At 38.1% G+C, this 23165-nt stretch overlaps 1 protein-coding gene across 4 annotated transcripts in view; it reads right to left on the bottom strand.

Annotated features, from left to right (window-relative positions):
- Positions 1-23165, bottom strand: part of TUT7 (terminal uridylyl transferase 7) — a 65641-nt gene that overhangs the window by 29429 nt on the left and 13047 nt on the right. For 3 of the 4 annotated variants that reach the window (XM_012500825.2, XM_030809231.1, XM_030809217.1), the window contains 10 exons: positions 22711-22762; positions 21735-21804; positions 20520-20646; positions 19125-19244; positions 9734-9886; positions 6728-6908; positions 4278-5359; positions 3731-3881; positions 987-1073; positions 361-461 (listed from right to left, as the gene is read on the bottom strand). In XM_012500825.2, the coding sequence (XP_012356279.2) occupies positions 361-461; positions 987-1073; positions 3731-3881; positions 4278-5359; positions 6728-6908; positions 9734-9886; positions 19125-19244; positions 20520-20646; positions 21735-21804; positions 22711-22762 (2124 nt within the window). Of the gene's footprint in view, positions 1-360; positions 462-986; positions 1074-3730; positions 3882-4277; positions 5360-6727; positions 6909-7764; positions 7963-9733; positions 9887-19124; positions 19245-20519; positions 20647-21734; positions 21805-22710; positions 22763-23165 lie in introns of those variants that run through there. The other variant, XM_030809236.1, reaches the window with a different exon arrangement.

Here is a 23165-nt window from a genome sequence, read left to right as displayed (position 1 = left end):
ATTTACCACACTGCCTGTCTGGTAACAAACTTTACAGATAACCTTACGTGGGTGTGTGATCCAAGTCAGCATAGTAGCCAAGCCAATGGGACACTGGAGAGGCTGGTTTGGCTATGTAGAATCCCCAGGCAACACTTTCCAATCCACTTTTTGCTACAGGGTGAAAGTATAACCTTTCTACTCCTCACATTCCTCACAACCTTTCCAAGCCTCTTCATGTATTTGGCCAGAGACTGTGCCAAACAGCACACTCTATATGGTATGCCCTGATAAATTTGGAAAATACCAAGCTGTAATGCCAGTCTAGATTGGTTAAATCACACTGCCACAGCAAATGGAAGTTTTATGTGGTCACTGTACCTCAGCAGTTTCAAGTCCATTAATTGTCATACAGACGTCAAGGTCACTCTGTTTGAACCCAAATCCATTTTTGGAGGAGCCAAACAGGCTCAATTTAGTTCCTGTTAGGGATATATGAAAAGTAATAACTAATTACCTGAGTACATTTAATTTTTGATCAAAATGGCCATCTCATGAATCAAAAACACCCAGTTGTTTAACTATCCTGTATTAATCTCATACTTATGTTCTCTGATTAACTGGTCATTTATTCTAAAGTCTTTTTCTCTCAGAGCTTCCTTTACATACAAGCTGTATATGGCAAGAAAGATTACCAGGTACTCCTTTATTCTTAAATGCAAAGACATTTCAAGGAAAATGTTAGATCACCTCAACACATTTAACAATGTAAGCTTAACTTTGACTCTAAACATAGTATTAAATGAAATTCACTTATGGCACTTGCTAGAATAAACCCTATGCTGTTTCTGTTGGTAAATGAGGATTTGGCAGACCAAGGACCATCCTGGGTATATTGCAAAACAATGGAAACCCTGATTCTCAAAATCAGTGTGCTTGTAACACATGAACTCATTTGGAAGAAAGGTTACACTACTTTTCTTAAAAATAAAAAATACATCATTTACCTGGAAAGTCCTGTCTTATGAAACTTTCTAGGTTTTGCCGAATATGTTCACGAGCCTGATCTTCTATAATTGTTGGAGAAAAATCCTCTGTTTAAAAATAAATAGACATATTGACAAAATAAGCCTGTTGACACTCTTAGAAAAAGCTGAAAAAATTTATTTTTTAGAAAATAAAACTTACAAGCTTAAATTTAAAAATTACTAAATCATTGTGTCTTCTCAGTAGACAGTATTAACAAGGTAAAGTTTGTTTTTTTAATTTATTTTTGAGATAAGGTCTGGTTCTGTCAGCCAGGCTGCAGTGCAGTAGTGTGATCTTAGCTTACTGCAACCTCTGCCTCCCAGGCTCAAGCCATCCTCCCACCTCAGCCTTCCGAGTAGCTGGGACTATAGGCATGTACCACCATGAGTGGCTAATTCTTGTAACAGTAATGTAAAATTTAAGATGTCCTTTTTTAAAGAATCTAAGAAATGGAAAGTAATTTAAACAGGGGATCTCCACCTGGGTTTCCTGAAAGACACCAGGGTTATAGAAAGGGCCTTCAGGGACCACCACCCCACTAAAGTGTGAATATAAAAGTTTGTGAGGATTTGCATGTATTTTTTTCCCTAAGGAGAACCTAGATTTTTTTATAGCTCATAATATCCAAAAAAAATTTTCCAAAAAAAAAAGGACTGGTTAAGAACACGTGTCTTCTGGCACAGATGAACATCTTATGATGAAGCCATGTGAAACAAGTTCCTTCATTTTAAGCAGCTGAACATCTATCCTTTAAATGTTTTCTTTTGTAAAACTTTAAGCCTCTCTACATCAATGCTTCCCCAAACTCGTGTTCCTTAAAGGGCTGTTATGTAGGCTATCAATTAGTGTTACTCAAAAATCATTCTATGTTCAAATTTTAGAAATAATATTTCTCAGATACCTTTATTATGCTAATATGTCCTGGAAATAACCCAGGAATTCTAAGAGAGAAGGGAGTGTGTAGCGTTATTCCCTCCTTGGCCTGGGTATACTTCTGGTGATGAAATATTATTAACTGCCATCTAGAAAAACATTTCAAAGGATGCCAGTTGGGAAATGCTAGTACTCTAATTTTAAGACTTAATAAAAGATCCTCAGCAAGGCAACTTTCGGCCCCTCACAGAGACAGTACTTTGAAATTCATATTGAGATTTTACCCTCTCTTCCAACCATTTTGGGAAAATTATGAACTGAGACTCTTCAGAAAATATCTTTTTTCTGGAAGAAAATGTCCCTCCCTTACCCTCATCCTTACTTTGTATCCTGGCTTATAACAGGCCATGCAATTTTGTAGCAAACTTTTCAAAAACAATTATATAACCTGGTCCCTTCTTTCTGGAGCCTGGATCTGCTTACACAGCAGGAAGAATAACGCCACCAACCTTTACATAGCCCAGCTAGCCAGGGAAGTGTGTCCAGGCTTCAAGTAACTTGAATTTTAATTTTTGGCCGGGCGCGGTGGCTCACGCTTGTAATCCCAGCACTTTGGGAGGTCAAGGAGAGCGGATTACTGGAGGTCAGGAGTTTGAGACTTGCCTGGCCAATATGGCGAAACCCCATCTCTACTAAAAAAAAAAAAAAAAAAAAAATTAGCTGGGCATGATGTGCATGACTGTAATCCCAGCTACTCAGGAGGCTGGGGCAGGAGAATTGCTTGAACCTGGGAGGCAGAGGTTGCAGTGAGCTGAGATCGCACCACTACACTCCAGCCTGGGTGACAGAGCTAAACTTCGTCTCAAAAAAAAAAAAACAAAAAAAAAAACATTTTTCTTGGCAGAGTAATGGAAAATTTAAATGGGGAAAGATATTTAATATTTAATACTAAGCTTTAAAAAGAAAACTGCTGGCCAGGCGCCATGGTTCAAGCCTGTAATCCCAGCTCTTTGGGAGACTGAGGTGGATGAATCACTTGAGGTCAGGAGTTTGAGACCAGCCTGGCCAGCATGGTGAAACCCTGTATCTACAAAAAATATAAGAATGAGTTGGGTGTGGTGATGCACGCCTGTAATACCAGCTACTTGGGTGGTTGAGGCAGGAGAATTGCTTGTACCCAGGAGTTAGAGGCTGTGGAGAGCTGATATTGCGCCACTGCATTCCAGCCTGAGGGATCGAGCAAGACCCTGTCTCTCCATCACCCTCCAAAAAAGGAAACCTGCTATGATTGCTGTGTATCTTGATGCAACAACTATGCTGTTAATAAAAGGAAGTACAGAAGACACTTGACATTAAAAGAAAAATAAAAGATCCTCCATTTGCCTGAGCCCAGGAGTTCAAGACTAGCCTGGGTAACACAGGGAAACTGTGTCTCTACAAATAATGAAAAATTTAGTCAGGCATAGTGGCATGCATCTGTGCTCCCAGCTACTAAGGAGGCTGAGGTGAGAGGATTGCTTTAGTCTGGGAGGTCGAGGCTTCAGTGACTCATGATTGCTCTCTACACTCCAGCCTGGGTGACAGAGTGAGATCCTGTCTCAAAATTAAAAAAAAAAAAAAATTTTAAATAAAAAAGATCCTCCCTGCATCTCTCCTCATCTTTCTTTGACATTTATTGCATGTCCCAAACAGAACAGACATGACATGGAACACTTGTGGATACAATGGAGAAGGGAATAGACTTGGTCCCTATTAATGTTTAGAGACCTAAATAGGATAGTGATTCTAAAGACTCCAGTAAATGTCAATTTAGTATTTTGACAAATCAAAAGAAATGTGAATAACTTACTGTAACACTGGATACAGACTTGATCTAAGATATTTAAAAACTTGGGTGTTAACGGTGGCAGAGGTTCTAGTTGGATTCTTTTGAAGTCTTCAGGACAGTCCTTCTTTAGATGACCCTCTCGTTTGCATAAGCTGCACACTACCGTAGGAGACTGCAGAATATGGCAAAGCAAAACAAGACTTAACACTTTATTTGCCAAATAAAGGAGTCTGGAATCATGTTTTAAAAGTACACAGTCTCCTATCCACTTTCCAAAGGAAATGAAAATATAACACGCGTCCACTCAAATGATCTGAGAGATGGGGACATCCTATAGTATCATTAGGAGAACATGGAGGTTATTTTCACTACTAATAGCATTCCCTTCCTCTGCTAATTCCCATGAGTCTTAAGGAGAAAAGCAGACCGAGCAGTCATATCAGAATGAAAGGCCAACTTGTTCAACACTACCAAAATAGGAAAACTCCTAGTATATAAAAATTGAAATTAAATGCATTCAAATTCCTTAAAGTCTCCTAGTTCTATGACTAGTGGTGGTACTGATTACCTTGCCTTTGGTGAAGATAAGTTTACTGAATTCATAAAAAAAATCAGACTGATCCACAGGTGAATTTTCTTCACATACATTTTCTTCATTAAGACTTATTTTATTAAGTTCTACTAGGAGAGCTCCTTCTACATGTTTTCCACATTCTTTCACGTCTTCATACTTAGCAGGCTCGCCTAACTCATCATCCTCTTCAGATAGGGCGTCCTCATCCCCTGACCCAGTGTAGGTGTTGTCTAACTCATCTTCATTAGCTATGCCATCTTCATCTTCCCTTTGGTTAATCGTGATACTAGGTTCTTCTTCCTCCTCCTCTTCGTCGTCCTCCTCCTCTTCATCAGAGGGAATCATTTCTGATGTCTGGCCCTGTACTGAGAGGGTAAAGTGGTTTAGAGAGTCTTCTAGTTCCTCAGTACCTTCTGTACTTTCTCCATCAAGATCAGCCTTGTTATCTAAAGTGGCAAGTCCCTCACACTCTTTAGCTGTGGGATTTTGGAAGCCTTCTAAATCCAAAGTGCTCTCTGACTCATTATTACGTGTGCTGCCACAGACAACACGCTCTCCACGTTTCTGATCAACAGTCAACAGATGCTTGCCCTTCCTTCCAACTTTCTCTTTCTCGTTTTTCCTTCCTGTTTCTGGATGGTGTACTTTATCATCCTTGTAATCATCAGAGTTAACATCTGCTCGGATACAGTCTGAGTTTTCAGGGTGGACACTGATGTGTTCATTTCCCATTTCTTCTTTTGGTGGGCTTCCAAAGCTTTCAGCAGTCTCTTTAAGAGTAAGTGGCTGTACCTTACAGGTATTTGCAGCTGAACTGGTAGCACCAGGACCTTGGGCCAAAACTGAGTTTTTGAGCTTATCATCTTTTGTTTGTATATCTGGATCATGATTTGTTACTTCTTTAGAATGTTCTGAAATACATGTAATTGCATTCAGAGGCTTTGGAAGGTTGGATTTTGTAATTTTGTGTGGAAGAGCAAAATACTTGTATGTTGTCCTTAAACAATGAAGTATATATTCAAACACAGGTTGACTATTTAGGGTTCTTGCCACATTTCTTTTAACAGAGTAGGGATCTGTAATAAAAAAAAAGAAAGAAAGAAAATCCATCTCTTCATATACTACTATATTTCATGTTTTAAAAATTAGCCTGCTGCAGATAAAAACAGACAACAAACAACGGTAAAATTTATCTTGTATTTTATAGACTTAAAAAAAAAAAACTGGGGGTGGGGAGTAAGAAAACAGTTTAAGAACAAAAAGCAGTATTTTCTGAAACATTGGCTCTATGAAGGGAACCCATTCTGTTCAGAACCAGTACCCCTTCTCCCTACTGTGCTCTGTGACTGTGGAGGTAGAAAAGATGTTATCAGCGTGGCTCTCAGGCCCTCGGGAAGGAAGATCTTCCCACCAGGCTCTGCTGCTGAGTGCTCTGCCTCCCCACTCAGCCAGGCCCTGTGGTTTATCGAGCTTACCTCCACTCTTCTGCCCTGGGAAGCCCCATCACTGAATTGGCTGGACTGAATTTCAGGGGCGAGAGGGAGGCACCAGGAGGAGACACCACTTCTCTCAATCTTTTCTCCTCCCCTAGAACTCCAGCAGGTTAGGCAATTGGCCAGAAGAGCTGAGCCACAGAAACTGCAGGGGAGGGTTTAAAAATGTGAGATCCCCATGACTGCACACAGAATTTATGCAAAATGCAAAAAACCCTCTTATGCAACATAAAGCTTGAAAAAAAATCAAGCAAAAATAAGAGAATTCCATTTAGGAGGTTCTTTAAATTATTTAAAGGAGGAGAATTAAGATTTCTAGAGGGGTTTCAACCTCCCGACTTTGCAAAGCTAAGAAGAGCTAGTCCATTTAATGATGTCTACAGGGCACATCAGTTTGTCTTTGATAAAGTGATTTCAGTTAAATGAGCCTTCACTAAAAACGTGTTTTTATGAATAAGTTCTAAACGTTACTGTAGATATGTCAAAAATAACTACTCATTCTCTCTACTGGAGAGGAATCCAATGGAGAATGACATTTGGACAAGAAAAAGTATTGTCCTCACCTTTGCAAAACTAAACAACTTTAACAACCCACAAAAGGACTGAATTAAAAAATCCAGAGGTGAGAATGGTAAAGAGGAAAGGGGGATTTACACATCACTGTGAAAAACATACTTTAGGCATTTAAGTGGTTAAGCAATCTACAAAGAAAGCAAGGACTCAGCCAGCCATTATTCAAGTTGTTTATACTTTAAAAACCCCGGGTGAACAGTTTGATTCCTTGAAATGACCCACTGTAACACATGCAAGATTCTAACTATTTATTTCCTTTTGAGGGCAGGCCTACCTTACTTGTAGGAGCTGAAAAGAGACTGAAATAAAAAGCATGCTGTTAGACTGGTACCTTTAAAAAAAAGAGTGGGGGGGAATAAGATAAACATTTTGAGATACCTTCAATGGCAATGCGCTTTTTGGGCCAATCCTTCAATTCCCGAGATACCAATTCTTTGACACGAATACTTATCACTAAATCAGCCAAATTAAATTCTAAAGCATAGAATCGCAGCAATTCCACCCAGAGCTGCCCAACTGGTACTGAAGGCTGGTGTTTCACATCCAATATTAATGACACCTATTAATAGCAAAGAGAAACATATAGGTTATTTCAGATGTAAGTACAATCTGGAAAATTAAAGATAATTTAAGCATCAAATTAAAAAAATCTGGAAAACCTTAACAAACATATAAGCCTGACAATCCATCTAGATAAATCAATTCTAACTTCTATTTTGTTTGTGGTAAAACAGTATTACTTCACTGCACTATTAGGATTAGAGTATGCTATAATCCAGTCATTATCACAGGAATAGACAGGATCAGTTTTATTTAACCAGACAGCGCCCCTAATTTTGAACTGTTAATAACAGGTGGAGAGGACTGTGCATGGGTTGCTAATATTCTCAGCACTGAACTCTTCCTGTTACTGCTGCTGGAGGCACCTTTATAGTCACAGACACACAAAAATGGACAGTAGCTAAAGGCATAAAGAAAAAGGAAAAACACTCCTCTCACTGTCCTGAGAAGCTACATAAGCACATTGACTCTGTCAGTGACAACTGATTTTAAAGCTAAATAACTCTTGCCATCAGAAATTGACACTGGTTTTACAGTTACAGACTTCTGACAAGTTGGAACATAACTGCGATGTAATATATTAGAAAGTACATATTACTTAGGATAGGGGAAAATATGGGCCCAAATAGAGATTCTGCCACGTCATAGCTCTTAATTGCTCTGTGACTTAGCTTCTTCATTCTCAGACTGGTAGCACAGCACAGTGGCTAAGAGAACAGGCTTTGGAATTGGGACAAGCTTAGATCTGAAATCCAAACTCTGCCATGTACTAGCTGTGTATGATCCGGGTCAAGGTCTATAATCTGTCTAAGCCTGGGTTTCCTCATCTGAAAAATGGGGATAACAGTACCCACCTCATAGGGTTGTTGGGAGGACTGAGTGAGATAGTGTCTGTAAAGTGCTTAGCACAGTGCCTGGCACACAGTGTTCAAAAAATGGTCGCTATCATTATCTGCAGAGTAGGGATGATACCACCTATAACACAGGATAGTGATGAGGATTAAATCAGAAACAAGGGAAAGCATCTGGCAGACTTGGTTGCTCTCTGTATTTTTTCCACGTAGGTATAGCCTTTTTAAGTACAAGAAATCCATATATCACTGAAACACAATGTCACAACTGTAAGATGCTCTTAAGAGGTAATCTAGTTCAACTCCTATATATTACAAGAGAAGGAACTGAAGCCCCATGAGTGCCCATGGCTTGTCAGAAGGTTGCACTGCCTGGCAGTGGCCGGATGAGAACAATGTCTCAATGTCTCCTGATCTCAGTACAGTGCACACCATATGCAACCCCATAATGTCTGGAGCTCACTTTATTTCAGAAGTGGCAGCATGATTAATCTTTCCAAATAACATAAAAATGTAAAAATAAAGCATTAAATGAATTTACAGCAATAGCTTTTCCTATAATTCACACTGAAAAAAAGTAATTTCCTCTAAGGTGCACAAATTTGTCTTCAATCATACTTTATTATATTAAGCTTCAAAATCAGTGGTATATTTTTCTTAATCACAAAGCTTCTGTCAAGTAATACAAAGTCATCTGGTGGCTTTACAAGGCAGAACTGATTAAAAATGGAAGTCGTCTAGGTCCCAAACACTACAGTTTGAGGACACAGATACACCCCCCAGAAATTTTAAGAATTATTACATTTTACCTCTTTATCCATAGCAGCATTACAAAGGATTTTTAAGCATCTCACTGAAATGACTTGATAATACCATAACATGAAACTAGAGAGACCTTTGAAATATCTAGACTACAGGAACTTAAACTGGTTTTCTTTAAAGCAGAGAACATTTTCTTTTTCAAATAAAATAAGAATAGCAGCTAACATTTACTGAGTGCTCACCACATGCTCGGCACTGAGTTAAGCATTCTGTAAGTGACCCTATGAGAGGGTACCAATATTATCCCCATGAGCAGGGAGGAAACTGGTGCACAGAAAGGCTAAGTCACTTGCTCAAGGACACACAGCTGGGAAGTGGGAGAGCTGGGACACAAATTCACATATTCTGGCTCCACAGCCTATACTCTTCTCCACTACAGAGACTCCAAATAAGAAACAGATAAAAGTGGTTCTGGTGGCAGCAGGGGTGGGGTGGTACCACCACTCTCCTCCTCCTCCCAGTGTTCAAGGATTCTAGAAAACACAACTGGAAAATCTGATTCACCACTAACTCCTCATTTTAGGCATGAGTAAAACATGAACTGGAGGAGTGACATGACTTGTTTGTATAGAGCTGGGATTCGAATCCAAGAATTTTGTGGATGTTACTGTCAATTTACCCCAAAAGGTAATGGGAAGATCAGGGGCCTTTCACCTATTTGGGAGAAAATCTTATTCTTATTACTAGGATAATGACATTGCAGAGATTTTTGTTTGAAATTCTAATGGCTATTCTTTCCTTGTGCGTAAATTCCCCTGCCCACCCCCAACAGTATGGGACCAGTACATTAACTCATATATGCATTCACTGTTATTTTAGTAACTGAAAGCTAGTTAACCTTTCATACATTTAAACCTCATAATACCACCTGAGACTAAGCTCTTTGGGGATAGATAGGATTTACCTTTGAATTCTGAGTCTCTTTCAAAGGAACCAGCACAAAGAAACTACATAAATAACTGGATTTAGTGATCTAATTTTTTTTTTTAACCTTTTCTCATTACTTGTCTATTCGAGGTACTAAATAGACTGGCAAATGAAAGAGCCATGAAATAGTTAAGATAGTTAAGGAAAGAAGACAAGACTGACTAATTCACAAACTTCACAATTGGCAAGTGAAATTGACAACTAGAAACAAAAGAGAACAGACCTGTCCCCTTTTAATTGGCGTTTCTCTTGGTGCCTCTTGTTTTGTTGTGCCTGTGTCCCCTGCAGCACTGTCAGTATGTTCCCAGATCACAACATCTTTTTCAATGTCTTGAAGGTTGAAATTCCCTAGTTTGCTTAATGAGAATCCTTCAATCTAGGAAAAATTAGACACATGCTAAAATAAGATAGAAATAATTTTATACCAAACACAGTCTACTAATCTTGGAAGGAATAAAAAAATACTCATAGTTCATCGAAAATACAAAAGATATAATTTATGGAATATCTCAGAGACATCTATACATTTAAAAATATTTTTAAAAGCAAAAAACAAGGTTTTGATTTGCAAAAGAAATGGTGACTTTGTGAAATAATTCCTCAGTAAATATTCTAAGAGTAGGCAAAATGGCCTAGTGGCTGACGTCATGGGTTCTGAAGTAAAACTGCCTGGTCCCAAATCTCAGCGCCTTCATATACTAGCTGTACAACCTTGAGTAAGGTACTTACTCTCTGTAGGCCTCAGGTTCCTTTAAAAAGGGGTAACACTAGGACTTCCTTCATGGGATGGTTATGATATAAAAAAAATGATCATAAGGTACTCAGATAGAGGTAGTATCTGCTTGTAGCATATAGCACATACTAACTGCTTAATAAATACAAGACAACTATATTGCTAGAAAATGAAAATTACAAGAACTAGATCCATCTAACTAGAAAATAATTTTAAATACTATTAATTCTGGTTATGCTGGACATTTTCAAAGTAAATTTTATGTGCTATTAATGAATATTAATGCAAAAGAAAATGGTCTAGTTGAAAAGGCTTGTGAAATGTCAAACAGAGCTGAACAGGTTTCTTCATTGTATGATAGGATTTATCACAGCCTTTAAAACAGGTTAATGAACAGGCCAGGCATGGTGGCTCACGCCTGTAATCCCAGCACTTCGGGAGGCCGAGGTGGGCAGATCAGCTGAGGTGGGGAGTTCAAGACCAGCCTGACCAACATGCAGAAATCCCGTCTCCACTAAAAATACAAAATTAGCCGGGTGTGGTGGCGCCTGCCTGTAATTCCAGCTACTCAGGAGGCGGAGGCAGGAGAATCACTTGAACCTGGGAGGCAGAGGTTGCAGTGAGCCGAGATGGTGCCATTGCACTCCAGCCTGGGCAACAAGAACGAAACTCCATCTCAAAAAAACAAAAAACAAAAAACAAACAAACAAAAACAGGTTAATGAACAAAATAATATGGGATGGAGTATGGATGTGACATCACATTTCCCAAGTGTATTTTTATACCAAATGGGCTATGGGCTACTTCATTGGTTTAGAAGAGAGTGATCCTTCTAAAACAGAAGACACACTCTCCTGTTCATAGTGGTTTCCGTCTCACTCTAGATGAAATGCAGTCCTTTCCAGGGCCTGAGTAACCTGGCCCTTTTCTACTTCTCTGATCCTTCTATCTTCTTGGCTCAGAGATGACACCTGGTATTCCCTCTGCTTAAAATGCTCTTCCCCCTAACAAAGTGAGGGAGAATATGACTCATTCTCCCTCACTTTATTCAGCTCTGCTCAAATGTTTTCTCTAAGGAGCTCCACATTTATCATTCTCTGTCCTCCTTACCCTGGTTTATTTTTCCTCAGAGAAAGTACCACCACTGCATATATATTTATTAGTCTCTTGCCCCCACTGGATGTATAAATTCGAGGGCAAGAATTGTGTTTTGTTCACCACTTCTTTTTTTCTTTTCTGAGGCAGAGTCTCACTCTGTCGCCCAGGCTGAAGTGCAGTGGCATGATCTCGTCTCACTGAAACCTCTACCTCCTGGGTTGAAGCGATTCTCCTGCCTCAGCCTTCCAAGTAGCTGGGATTACCAGCGCCTGCCACCATGCCCAGCTAATTTTTATATATTTTTTTAGTAGAGACAGAGTTTCACCACATTGGCCAGGCTGGTCTTGAACTCCTGACCTCAGGTGATCCACCCACCTTGGCCTCCCAAAGTGCTGGGATTACAGGCGTGAGCCACCATGCCCTGCCCTGTTCACCACTTCTAACAGTAACACCCAGAATCGTTGGTGCCTGGCCACGGTAACTGCTCAGTAAAGATTTGTTGACAGACTGAACTAGTCTTCTACAGAAAACACTTTGGAAAATATTAGGCGTAGTGACTATTTCTTGGTTGGATGTATGTATTCAATATTTTTCTCAACTGGGTAGCTTGCCTTTTTGTTTATTTAGTGATGTTTTCTGAAGAGCTGCAGTTTTAGAATTCAATAAAGTTTGATTTCTTAACGTTTTTCTTTATTGATTTTAGTATGTTAAGAAATCCTTTCTGCAAAGGTTTTTCCCTAGGTTTTCTTCTAGGAGTTTCAGAGTTTTTAACTTTTACATTTAGGTCTTTGACCCATTTTGGTTTCCAGCTTTTTGAGGTGGACCTTTAGGTCACCGATTTTAGACCTTTCTTTTTGAATTTAAGCATTTAAATATAAAACTTGCCTTATACACATTATTTTAGCTGCATCTGACAAATTTTATATATCTTGTATTTTTTTTCTTTCTTTTTTTTTGAGATGGGGTCTTGCTCTGTTGTCTAGACTGGAGTGCAGTGGTGTGATCATAGCTCACTGCAGCCTCGACCTCAACCTCCTGGGCTCAAGCAATCCTCTCACCTCAGCCTCCTGAGTAGCTGGGACTAGGGTGTGTGCCACTATGCCAAGCTATCTTATATTTTCATTATTATTTAGTTCAAAATATGTTTTAATGTCCCACTTGAATTCCTCTTTAATCCATGGAATCCTATCAAATGTACTATGACTTATTTTAAGAACCAGCATAGGCCCTCCTCTGGGAGGCCGAGACAGAAGGATCACTTGAGCCCAGGAGTTTGAGACCAGCCTGGGCAACATAGTGGAACCTTGTCTCTTAAATTAAAAAAACAAAAAGAACCAGCATGTAGTATATCTTGATGAATGTACCATATGGGCTTGAAAAAAACATGTATTCTCCAGTTATTGGGTATAGTGTTTTATAAATATTAATTAGGTCAAGGTGGTTGGTATTATGTATCAGTTTATACTATATATACTGATTTTTTGTTTAGCTAACACAGGTGTCAATTGATGAAGGCTGTTAAAATCTCCTTGTCTGATGGTAGAATAGATTCCATCAATTTTTACTTCATGTATTTGGGTGCCCTCTTAATAGGTGCAAACATTTACAATTGTTTTGTCTTCCCAATGAATTGACCCTACCCTAATAAAATGTCCCTTTTGTCTTTGGCATATTTTTTCGCTTGAAATCAATCTCATCTGATATTAACATAGCCTCTCTCATTTGGTTACAATTTACATCTTTTGCCATCCATTTACTTTTAACCTCTATGTCTTTACATTTAATTTATTTCTTCTAGAATACAGTCTTGCTTTTAAAATTCATTCTGAAGGGGATCTAGTTAAACTAAGAATTTTTGCACAGCCCTATCAACAGAGTAAACAGACAACCTACAGAATGGGAGACAATTTTTGCAACCTATACATCAAAGGTCTAATATCCAGCATCTATAAAGAACTTAACAAATTTACAAGGAAAAAATAAACAACCCCATTAAAAAGTTTGGGCAAAGGTCATGATCAGATGCTTTTCTGAAGAAGACATACATGCAACCAACGAGCATATGAAAAAAGCTCAACGTCACCAATCATTAGAGAAATACAAATCAAAACCACAATGAGATACCATCTTACACCAGTCAGAATACTATTAAAAAGTCAAAAATACCAGATGCTGGCAAGGTTGCATCGAAAAGGGAACACTTTCCTCAAAGAGCTAAAAGCAGAACTACCATTCAACCCAGCAATCCCATTACTGAGTATATACCCAGAGAAATACAAATCATTCTACCATAAACAGGCATGCGAATGTTGACTGCAGCACTATTCACAATAGCAAAGACGTAGAATCAACCTAAACGCCTATCAGTGACACACTGGATAAAGAAAATATGGTACATACACACCGTGGTATACTATGCAGCCATAAAAAACCCAAGATCATGTCTTTCGCAGGAACATGGATGAAGCTGGAGGCCATTATCCTTAGCAAACTAACGTAGTAACAGAAAACCAAATACCAAATACCAGAAGTTCTCACTTACGTGTGGGAGCTAAATAATGAGATCTCACGGACACAAAGAAGGGAACAATGGACACTGGGGCCTACTTGAAGGTTAAGGGTAGAAGGGGGGGAGAGGAGCAAGAAAAAATAACTATTGGGTACTACGCTTAGTACTTGGGTGATAAAATAATCTGTCCAACAAACCCATGACACGAGTTTACCTATATAACAAGCCTGCACATGTACCTTTGAACCTGCAAGTTAAAAATAAACAAATAAATTCTGGTAATCTATGCTTTTTAGTGGGGATATTTAGTCTATCAATATTTAAGGTGACTACTGATATCATTGGTTTTAGGTCTAACATTTGAGTGTTTTCTGTTTGTCCACTCAAGACAAAATTTCCATTTGGTTCTTTTGATATTTCCTACTTCTCTGGCTGACATGTCCTATCTCTTCATTTATTCCACATGTATTATTTCCTCTGTTATGAAGCATAGCTATAACTGCTTTAATGTCTTTGACAGTTGCATCTTGGAGTTTACCTTTGTTCATTTTCTTTTCCTTTGAGAGTAGGTCTCACTTTCTTGACTCTTTTTGAGTAATTTTGGATTGTATTTTAGACATTGTAAATATTATATTATTAAAATTTTGAATCATTTATTTTACTCCAAAAAAGTGATGTTTTTGTTTTAGCAGCAGGTAATTAACTTGTTTAGGCAAACTGGAAATTATCACACCTCCAGTAGATTATGGCTCAGATCCTGCATCAGTTTTTTAAGCCTTGGCTCCTAACTATATTCAGTCTGCCCCACACAGGCCTGGTTTAGGAGTCTGGCATTAATTTTGAAAAATTCTCAGTCATTAGTCCTTCAACTATTTCTTCTGTTCTTTTTTCTCTTTCTTTTCCTCTTGGTATTACCATTATACACATGTTTCAACCTTGACTAACTGACCCAGTTCTTGGGTATTTTGTTCCTTTTTCTTCTTTACTTTTCAGTTTGAGAATTTTCTGTTGCTATCACTTCAAACTCACTGATTTTTCCTGGCTATGTCTAGTCTACTAATGAGCCCAAAGGCATTGTTCATTTCTGTTACAATTTTTTGGATTTCTAGCGTTTCCTTTTAAACCTTTTTAGAGTTTCTACTTCTCAGCTTATATTACCCATTTATTCTTGCATGTTGTCCATTTTTTCTATTACAGCTTTTAGCATATTAATCATTATTGTTTTAAATTCCTGGTCTGACAATTTCAACATCTGTCATATCCAAGTTAAGTTCTGACACATGCTCTGTCTCTTCAAGCTGTACTTTTTGCCTTTCAGCATGCTTTGTAATTTTTTGTTGAAAGCTAGACATGATATACTGGGTAAACAGGCTTTTAGGGTGAGGTTTTATGTTTATCTGGCTAGGAGTTACGATGTTTATTGTTTTCTGCAGCTGTCGTGGCTGAAACTTCCTCTGGTGTCCTTGTTTTTGTCTCCCTTGTTGCCTTTATGTTTCCCTAAAGACTTCTTAAAAAAGGTCTGAGACTTGTAGTTCAGACCTTGTGATCCCTGGAGAGGGGAAACACTGTATAGTCCTAAGATTAGGTCTCAGTCTTTTAGTGAGCCTATGCCCCTAGACGGTGACCTTCATAACTATTTCCCAGTTCTCCTACTACCACTCTTACTTAGATGAGAAAGGAAGGCTAGAGGAGTGGAGTTAGGTACCTCCCTTCCCCTGGCTAGTAAAACCCAAGGTGGTTAGGCTTCAGTGAGAGTACCTCCGGAGGGCAGGCTTTCAATAATAGAAGAATGCTCTGGGCATTATTTCTAAATGACAACTTTTCCTCTCACCCTGCCAGAGGCACTGGGAGATTTTTCTCAGGTCTTTACCCTCAGAACTTAGGGGGATTCCTGGAGTTAAAACTCACACAAAAGTCTGAGGAAGCCCTCCTAAGAATGGGAGAAATTTTTAACCTTCAAGCTGTCCAAACTGAGCCTTCAGAAATTTGTCAACTACACTTTAAAATTTTCTACCCTAGTATTGGCTTCAGTGGCAGGATTCCGCTCCTGGCCTTCTGCTCTGGTAAGCTGTGCTTCACTGTTATTACCCTGCTCTCTAATTCTGGGGGCAGTGGTTTGCCCATGACATCAATTGTCTGATGGATCCAAAAAGAATTGTTGATTTTCCGTTGGTTCAGTTTTTTTTCTTGTGAGGATGAGAGTGACAACTTCTGGGTTCCTTTCACACCAAACTAAACTGGTTCAGGAGTTGGGCAGAGACATCCTGAGTTTTTATACCCAGGGTTCTTTTTAAGGGTTTTATTTTTAAGAGTTTTAAGGGTTCCACTTATCTGTTATCTTTCCTTTCAGTTCCTCCTTCTGTACCCCTTATCTTCTGGTGGCCCTGGTTCCTCTGGCTAGGAAGAGGACTGATTTTTGTCTTAAATCAGAGTTGCTTTTAGGGGTAGAGCTACAGAAAAACAGGAGACTCACTCTGTGTTGGTCATTTGCTCCAAGTTTTGACTCCCCTCTAAAGCCTGTTTGCATTTGTTCAGTCTGCAGGATATTCATGCTGTTGTTTCTGTATTTTGCCCAGAGTTTATAGTTGTTATTTGCAGAAGGATCACTTGATTAGGAGTTCACTTTCACACCGTAAGTGGAACCTGACTTTCTACTGAAGGAGAAAAGGACTATAACATTTGTTCTCCTTCCTTGTTTCAAGAATTTTACATTCATTATCTCATTTAAGGTTCAGAATGACACTGAGGCTCAGAGATTAAATAACTTGCTCAAGGTCACAAGGATGTGAGTGGCAAAACCAAGATGAGTCCCAGTGCTGGTAAACTTGAAAATTACCCTTTTTTCTACTATATTATCTGGCATCTCTAAAGTATGAATATCTGCTAAGGACTAGGTTTGCATAATGTAAAATTATTCTTCATTCACAACTCACTATGATTAACTTCAATCATATCAAGATTCCCATAAAATGGGAATTTTGATTGGGAATAAAGGTTGGAGAGGTTGGAGTCTCCAACATGGAAGAGATCTGGGTAGGTTGGGACAGAATGACTAAAAGATTTGTGAAAAGACAGATCAGAGAACACAGGCACAATACACTATACTTCCTGACAGGGAATTTGGTCTTGTCCATCTTTGTATTTCAGGGACTACTACGATGACTAGTATACACAGTGCTTTAAATATTTTGAAGGAATTAACATTTAGATACTTCCATGTACAGAATTATGAGGACCTCATTGGATTTTCTGCAGAAATAATGTATGTAAAATATCTGGCATAAAGATACTTAGTAAATATTAGTTCCTTTTGCTTCACTTCCTAACTAGTTTAAAATGCTGAAAACTGCAGGATCATTTTGGTTCAGGCGGTAGTGTGCCTTAATGGATCCAATGATTTCAATCCAGTGTTTGATCACCACATACCTGCTTTTGTCATTAAATTTTGAATAAACATGATCCAATCAAAATCAAATTCAGTATCACTTTAGAGAGTTTCCAGTATCACTAACAAGGAAATAATATGCTGGCCATAGGAAAGGGTATCCATACTACCCTAAAGTATCCTTAGGAGAATCTCATCACCAGAAGAGATTTTTCTTTTTCCTGCATTCTCATGTTAATGACAGATGACTACTTAGAGAAGATCAAGACACACGAAAAAGCAGATCTCATTCAGTAAGATGGTAGTGAGCAAGGCAACTTATCCAACTTGTGTCAGGGTTTTTTAGGTGCAGGAGTCCAACTGATTTGATCCTATCCTAAATTTCTGTCTCTCTTAGATCAAGTTGAAAGGAAAACTTCAAAGACTTTCACAGATTCCTACTTGGGTGTGCTGGAAAGAGTTATTTATCAACTAAGTGTTGACTTTGTTCTCTTGCTCTTTTTTCTACCAGGACAGTAGTCTGGTAGAGATACCCTCTCATGGCTCTGAATTCTCTCAATACCACAGGCACGAAGAGAACTATCTTTAGGTTACTAAGATACACAGCATGCAATAATCCCTTATGCCAGGATAGTTTTCTAAGTGAGTTGTTCTACTTCAGTCTTTATTCCCATGGCCTGGTAGATAGAAGTCCCTGCCTAATCTCAGCTTATTAAGTATAAGGAAAAAATTATCTTTAAATATATTTTTTGATGTGTACTCAATGTTAAGAACTCCTTAAATGCTGGACGTGGTGGCTCACACTTGTAATCCCAGCACTTTGGGAGGCCGAGGCGGGCAGATCACGAGGTCAGGAGATCGAGACCACGGTGAAACCCCGTCTCTACTAAAAATACAAAAAATTAGCTGGGCGTGGTGGCGGGCGCCTGTAGTCCCAGCTACTCGGAGAGGCTGAGGCAGGAGAATGGTGTGAACCCGGGAGGCGGAGCTTGCAGTGAGCCGAGATTGCGCCACTGCACTCCAGCCTGGGCGACAGAGCGAGAATCCGTCTCAAAAAAAAAAAAAAAAAAAAAAGAACTCCTTAAATGATGAGAGAAACTTGTGTGCATTAAGAAAAGTAGTTACAATAGCCAATGTGTCAAAGTAAGCTTTTCACTAAGGGGTCCTTCTATAAAATGGGAGTTTTTCTACACATAAAAGTATATCAAGGTAATACCAAGGGATTAAAAATAAGGTTTCTAAGAGGATGAGCTAATATCATGTTGACTCTTTCAGATGGTCCCTTCTTAAATCTTATTTGAACAAATCAACTCAACATTAATTTATCCAGAAAGAGTGATCACATGAATTCTAATTCATCTTTAAAATAATGTCAAAATATTATTCTCAAGAGATGACGATTACGTTCTGCATCTTGTGGTAGCAGTTTCAATGTTTATATGTTTTTTTGTTTTACAGGTTATGGGGAGAAATAGATTAGAAACAGAAAGTAAGTTACAGTGAACCAAATGCTTCCCACAGTCTGTCTGTCTGGAGGTGATATGTAAATTCAAGTATCAATTTAGAAAACTGTACCCAAAGAAAGAATGTACCAAATGGTAAATTTACAGGGTCAGTCTCTTGTTCGTCTCAGGACAACATATATTTCAAAAATTAAGAGATTTTGCAGTCTAGAAAGGTAATAATATCCCTAAGCAGGTTATAGGGCAACATACTGAAATCAAACACATTAGTATTTCAGCAGTGAAAGGTATGAATATTCACACTACTAGAATAAATAAATCCACGTCAGTTCTGGTTAGGTGTCTAGATTTTGAAATTATGCAAAATTTAATTGTGGACCTGCAATAAAATCTGTTCAGATATATAAGCAAAAAAATGTTTTATACCCATGATCCTAGATATACAGGCAAAAGGGGTTCTTTCCTCTGCTGAAGAAAGAAAATGGCCATCAGGGCAAACACGTAAGGTGGCAGACCTCCTTCTTCAGGGCGATCTATACTGCAAAGCTACAAACAAGAGAAAAGAAAGTTAAGCATTCTTTTTGTATGAATTTGTCATTTACACGATTTGGCCTAAAATCTGTAACCTCATTCTTGTTTATTACATGATTTACGGTAATTCTTCAGACAAAAATAGCAGTTATAAAATATACAACTTCCTTATACTTTTGCAGCAACCACATATTGTGGTTTTAAGTGATAGTTTCATTTTCGAATATTTAATCCTGTTAACCATACTCCTTGTGGATGGCCCTAAAATATTATTTCCTATTTTATTTTTTGATATCCATGGTCAATTCATTCATTTGTTTAAAATACATGTTAATGAATTAAAAATGATTGTTCAGTTACAAATTAGGCCAGTTCAATGGTACTCTTACCCTAACCCATAGTGTCTTGCATACGCATGCTTTGGTCACAAAGATTGGTGTGGGGAGAGAACGTGGACAAACTCATCATCACTAATGGAAATAACAACTAAAAAGGCATGTTCTACTTAGTGATGAAGCAGGCGGTGGTTTTCAAAGGATAGCATATTATAATTATAATTTAGCCAGTGAAGAGTGGGAAATCCGTTGTTCATTCAGGATCCAAGAAACGGGAAGTATCTATTGTTATTGATACACCTGAATCAGTAAAGCTTTGGATTTTCTCTAAAAGCACATACACAGAATCTCTTTTTTTTTTTTGAGACAGAGTCTCGCTCTGTCACCCAGGGTGGAGTGCAGTGGCACGATCTTGGCTCACTGCAACCTCTACCTCCCAGGTTCAAGCGACAGAATCTCAATTTTATAATCATGACTCAACCTTACATTTTGGGGGAATGTTAAATCTCCTAGTGTTTGAGTATTTTAACTGAAATGTATTTAAAACACTATGGAAATGTAAACAAGATCACAGAGTATCTTCTATTTTTTGCAGTCTCTGTATATGTTATTGGATATGATATGAGAAGCTTTAGCTCAACTTTCCTGTGCCTAACAACCACTGTGGTAAACTAGTTAAAATGTAAATTCCTGGGCCTTAACCTCTGAGATTTGACTCACAAATCTGATTTTTAATAAGCCCTATAAATCATTTTGATCTTTTGAGCAATACTGTTAAAGTGAAATAGAAACACTGAATCTTCCGTCTGTACATTTCTGTTGCAAAATTCAGATGCCTTTCTCTTTTGATGTCTATAAATTTGCATTTAAACCTGAAGATTAAATTAAGTAAAAATCAAAGCATACTGCTTATACATATGTAGAATGTATTCATGCATAAAGACCTCAAGCCTACCTTTGCCCAGTACCTAAATGCAATCACCAAAGGAACCAGCTTTGGTTCTAGTTTTCCAAGGGCGGTTAAATGCTTTGTTGTCAGACAAGCATTTTCATTTCCTGCGCTCACTTTACACAGAAGACCACTGGTGAGAGGTGGGGGATGAGGATGGGAAAGAAAAAAAGAAAAAAGTGTTACACAGGTCTCAAAGTGTCTTTTATGCCAACAACTAATACTTCAAAAATAAAAAGCTTAAAAGTGAAAAAAACTCACTACATCTTTATGAGTAATTTAATAAATTTTCTTTACAAAAAAGATATCGTGGCTATTTTCTGAGTAAACTTTATTTTTCAGATCAATAATTTTGTTTTCAAACATTAAAATTATTTTTTGGGCGGAAACACAAATAAGGAAAATATTATCAAATGTTTCGGGCCGGGTGTGGTGGCTCACGCCTGTAATCCCAACAGTTTGGGAGGCCAAGGTGGGCAGATCACGAGGTCAGGAGATTGAGACCATCCTGGGTGAAACCCTGACTCTACTAAAAATATAAAAAATTAGCCAGGCGTGGTGGTGGGTGCCTGTAGTCCCAGCTACTCAGAAGGCTGAGGCAGGAGAATGGCGCGAACCCAGAAGGCGGAGGTTGCAATGAGCCGAGATCGCGCCACTGCTGCACTCCAGCCTGGGCAACAGAGCGAGACTCCGTCTCAAAAAAAAAAAAATGTTTCAAATGGGAGCATGATTCATCTCTGTAACAATAAAAGAGTGTTTCCCAAGAGTTGGAGGAATGTACCTAATGAAGAATCATTACAGCCTATAAACCACCCATTTACAGTAGTGACAGTAATGCTTTCACACAGAGGAAGAGAGAGAGATAAACCAGAGAGGTCACACTGTTACTCAGCACTGCCATAAATGCTGCCAAAAAGGGTGGCAAAATACAGGTGATTACAGCAAGTAACCATTTAATAAGGCTGTTTTTTTAACGAGTTGAAATGGACCGAAATACTTCCTTGCTATATTTTTTCTTTTAAGTCATTTTATTATTTTTAAAATGGGATTTTCCCCTTTTACATCAAATGCCAAAAGTATAGGGAGAATGTTAGTAGGAACCATGTGTGAAAACCAAATAAAAAGCTTATAATTCTAGAAATTGGACATTAAGATGTAGTAAAGTACTTGTGCTTTTGGCAAGTTGAGAGTTAGTAAATAAACAGTTTAAAGAAATGAGACCTTTGCTTTTCTCTGCACACCACCACTGGCACCCTAGCATGGAAGTCTGCATCAACATCAATAAAGGAGTCTGAGGAAAGAAGAAAAATATTAAGTGGGTTAATTAAAGCTTTGTTTAAAAGCAGAACCAGATAAAGTACAAGTACCAGTTGTCCCTTAGCTGTTGAGTCTTTTGAAAGACCACTGCTAAATAATGCTCTGAAATGACTTGAAAAGGAAAAAATATTACATTCAAAAACCAAGTTATCACATTAGTATAAAATCCTTAGTTTGTAAAGTGAATGTTTCATTAGAAGTGACTGCATCATTGGATCAGAAAATTCAAATGTTATACGGATAACAATTAGAAATATAGGTAATACATTTAAAAACAAAGTTGCTGCAAAGCTACTAAAATATTCAGTGTCAAAATATGTATTGACTGAAGACAAAATTTAACCAAAACAAGGAGGATGGGGATGACTAATTCAAGAGATGACATAGTTTCATAAGGACTATGTAAAACACAAAAAGCCATAAAGCCCCAAGCTGGACATTGTATTAGACAACTGATAAACCTAAATGGGCACCACTCTGTGGATTCATTAATCAGGGTTGGGTTACACCTATTCACTATTGGTAAAATATTGATTTTAACCATTGATAAAAGCAGATTATCCTTTAGTTTTACCCTCAAGAGTACATTTTTCATATTTTGCATTTCTTAGTCACATCTAGGACTCATTTAATCTTTATAAATAGTGATGATGTCATCAAGCTAAAATAGCTTTACTTATGAAATGGTTATTCTGCATAGTAGAACTACTAACAGGACTCTAGTTAATAATTCATGGGCATTTGCTTTGCTTTTTGCTTTGGATATTACCCATATAAATAATTTTAAAAGCACGCCTTGCTATTTTCAAAGTTTGAGAAATAAGATATATCCAAATTATAGACAACATAAAAAATGTTTAAATGTGGAATTTGGCCTTACCACTGTTCTTTAAACATTCTTGAACAAGTAAGAGGACATCTGGCTGAGACATCTAGGAAATAAATCAATGAATACATGAAATTATTCCTAAGTGATTTTGCTTCACTGATATAAGAGTCATCTGAAGTTCCCCAAATTCCTTTCTAAATGAGAAATGCACATTGCTACCAAAGTAATTACTCACTATGCTGTTTGCATATGTCAGTCAAAGACAGACAGATCAACACCAAATGAAGATGAATGTGGGCAAGAGACCTACTACACAACTAACTTCTGATTTAACTAATTATTGAGGTTAACCTGCTTCTCAGCAAGTCTCAAAGTGGTAGCTGGAAGTTTGTCAAACTGCTAACAATACTACCTCTCACTCTAATACCATTGCAACAGATAGCTTACTGGTCCCGGAGTCAGTCTTGCACTTCTTTTTAAAATCCTTGTTTTGCATTGGAGCAGGA

Source organism: Nomascus leucogenys, chromosome 1a (genome assembly GCF_006542625.1).
Source record: "Nomascus leucogenys isolate Asia chromosome 1a, Asia_NLE_v1, whole genome shotgun sequence".
NCBI lineage: Eukaryota > Metazoa > Chordata > Mammalia > Primates > Hylobatidae > Nomascus > Nomascus leucogenys.
Note: the sequence above shows the minus strand (reverse complement) of the source record. Positions and strands in the feature narration are given on the sequence as shown.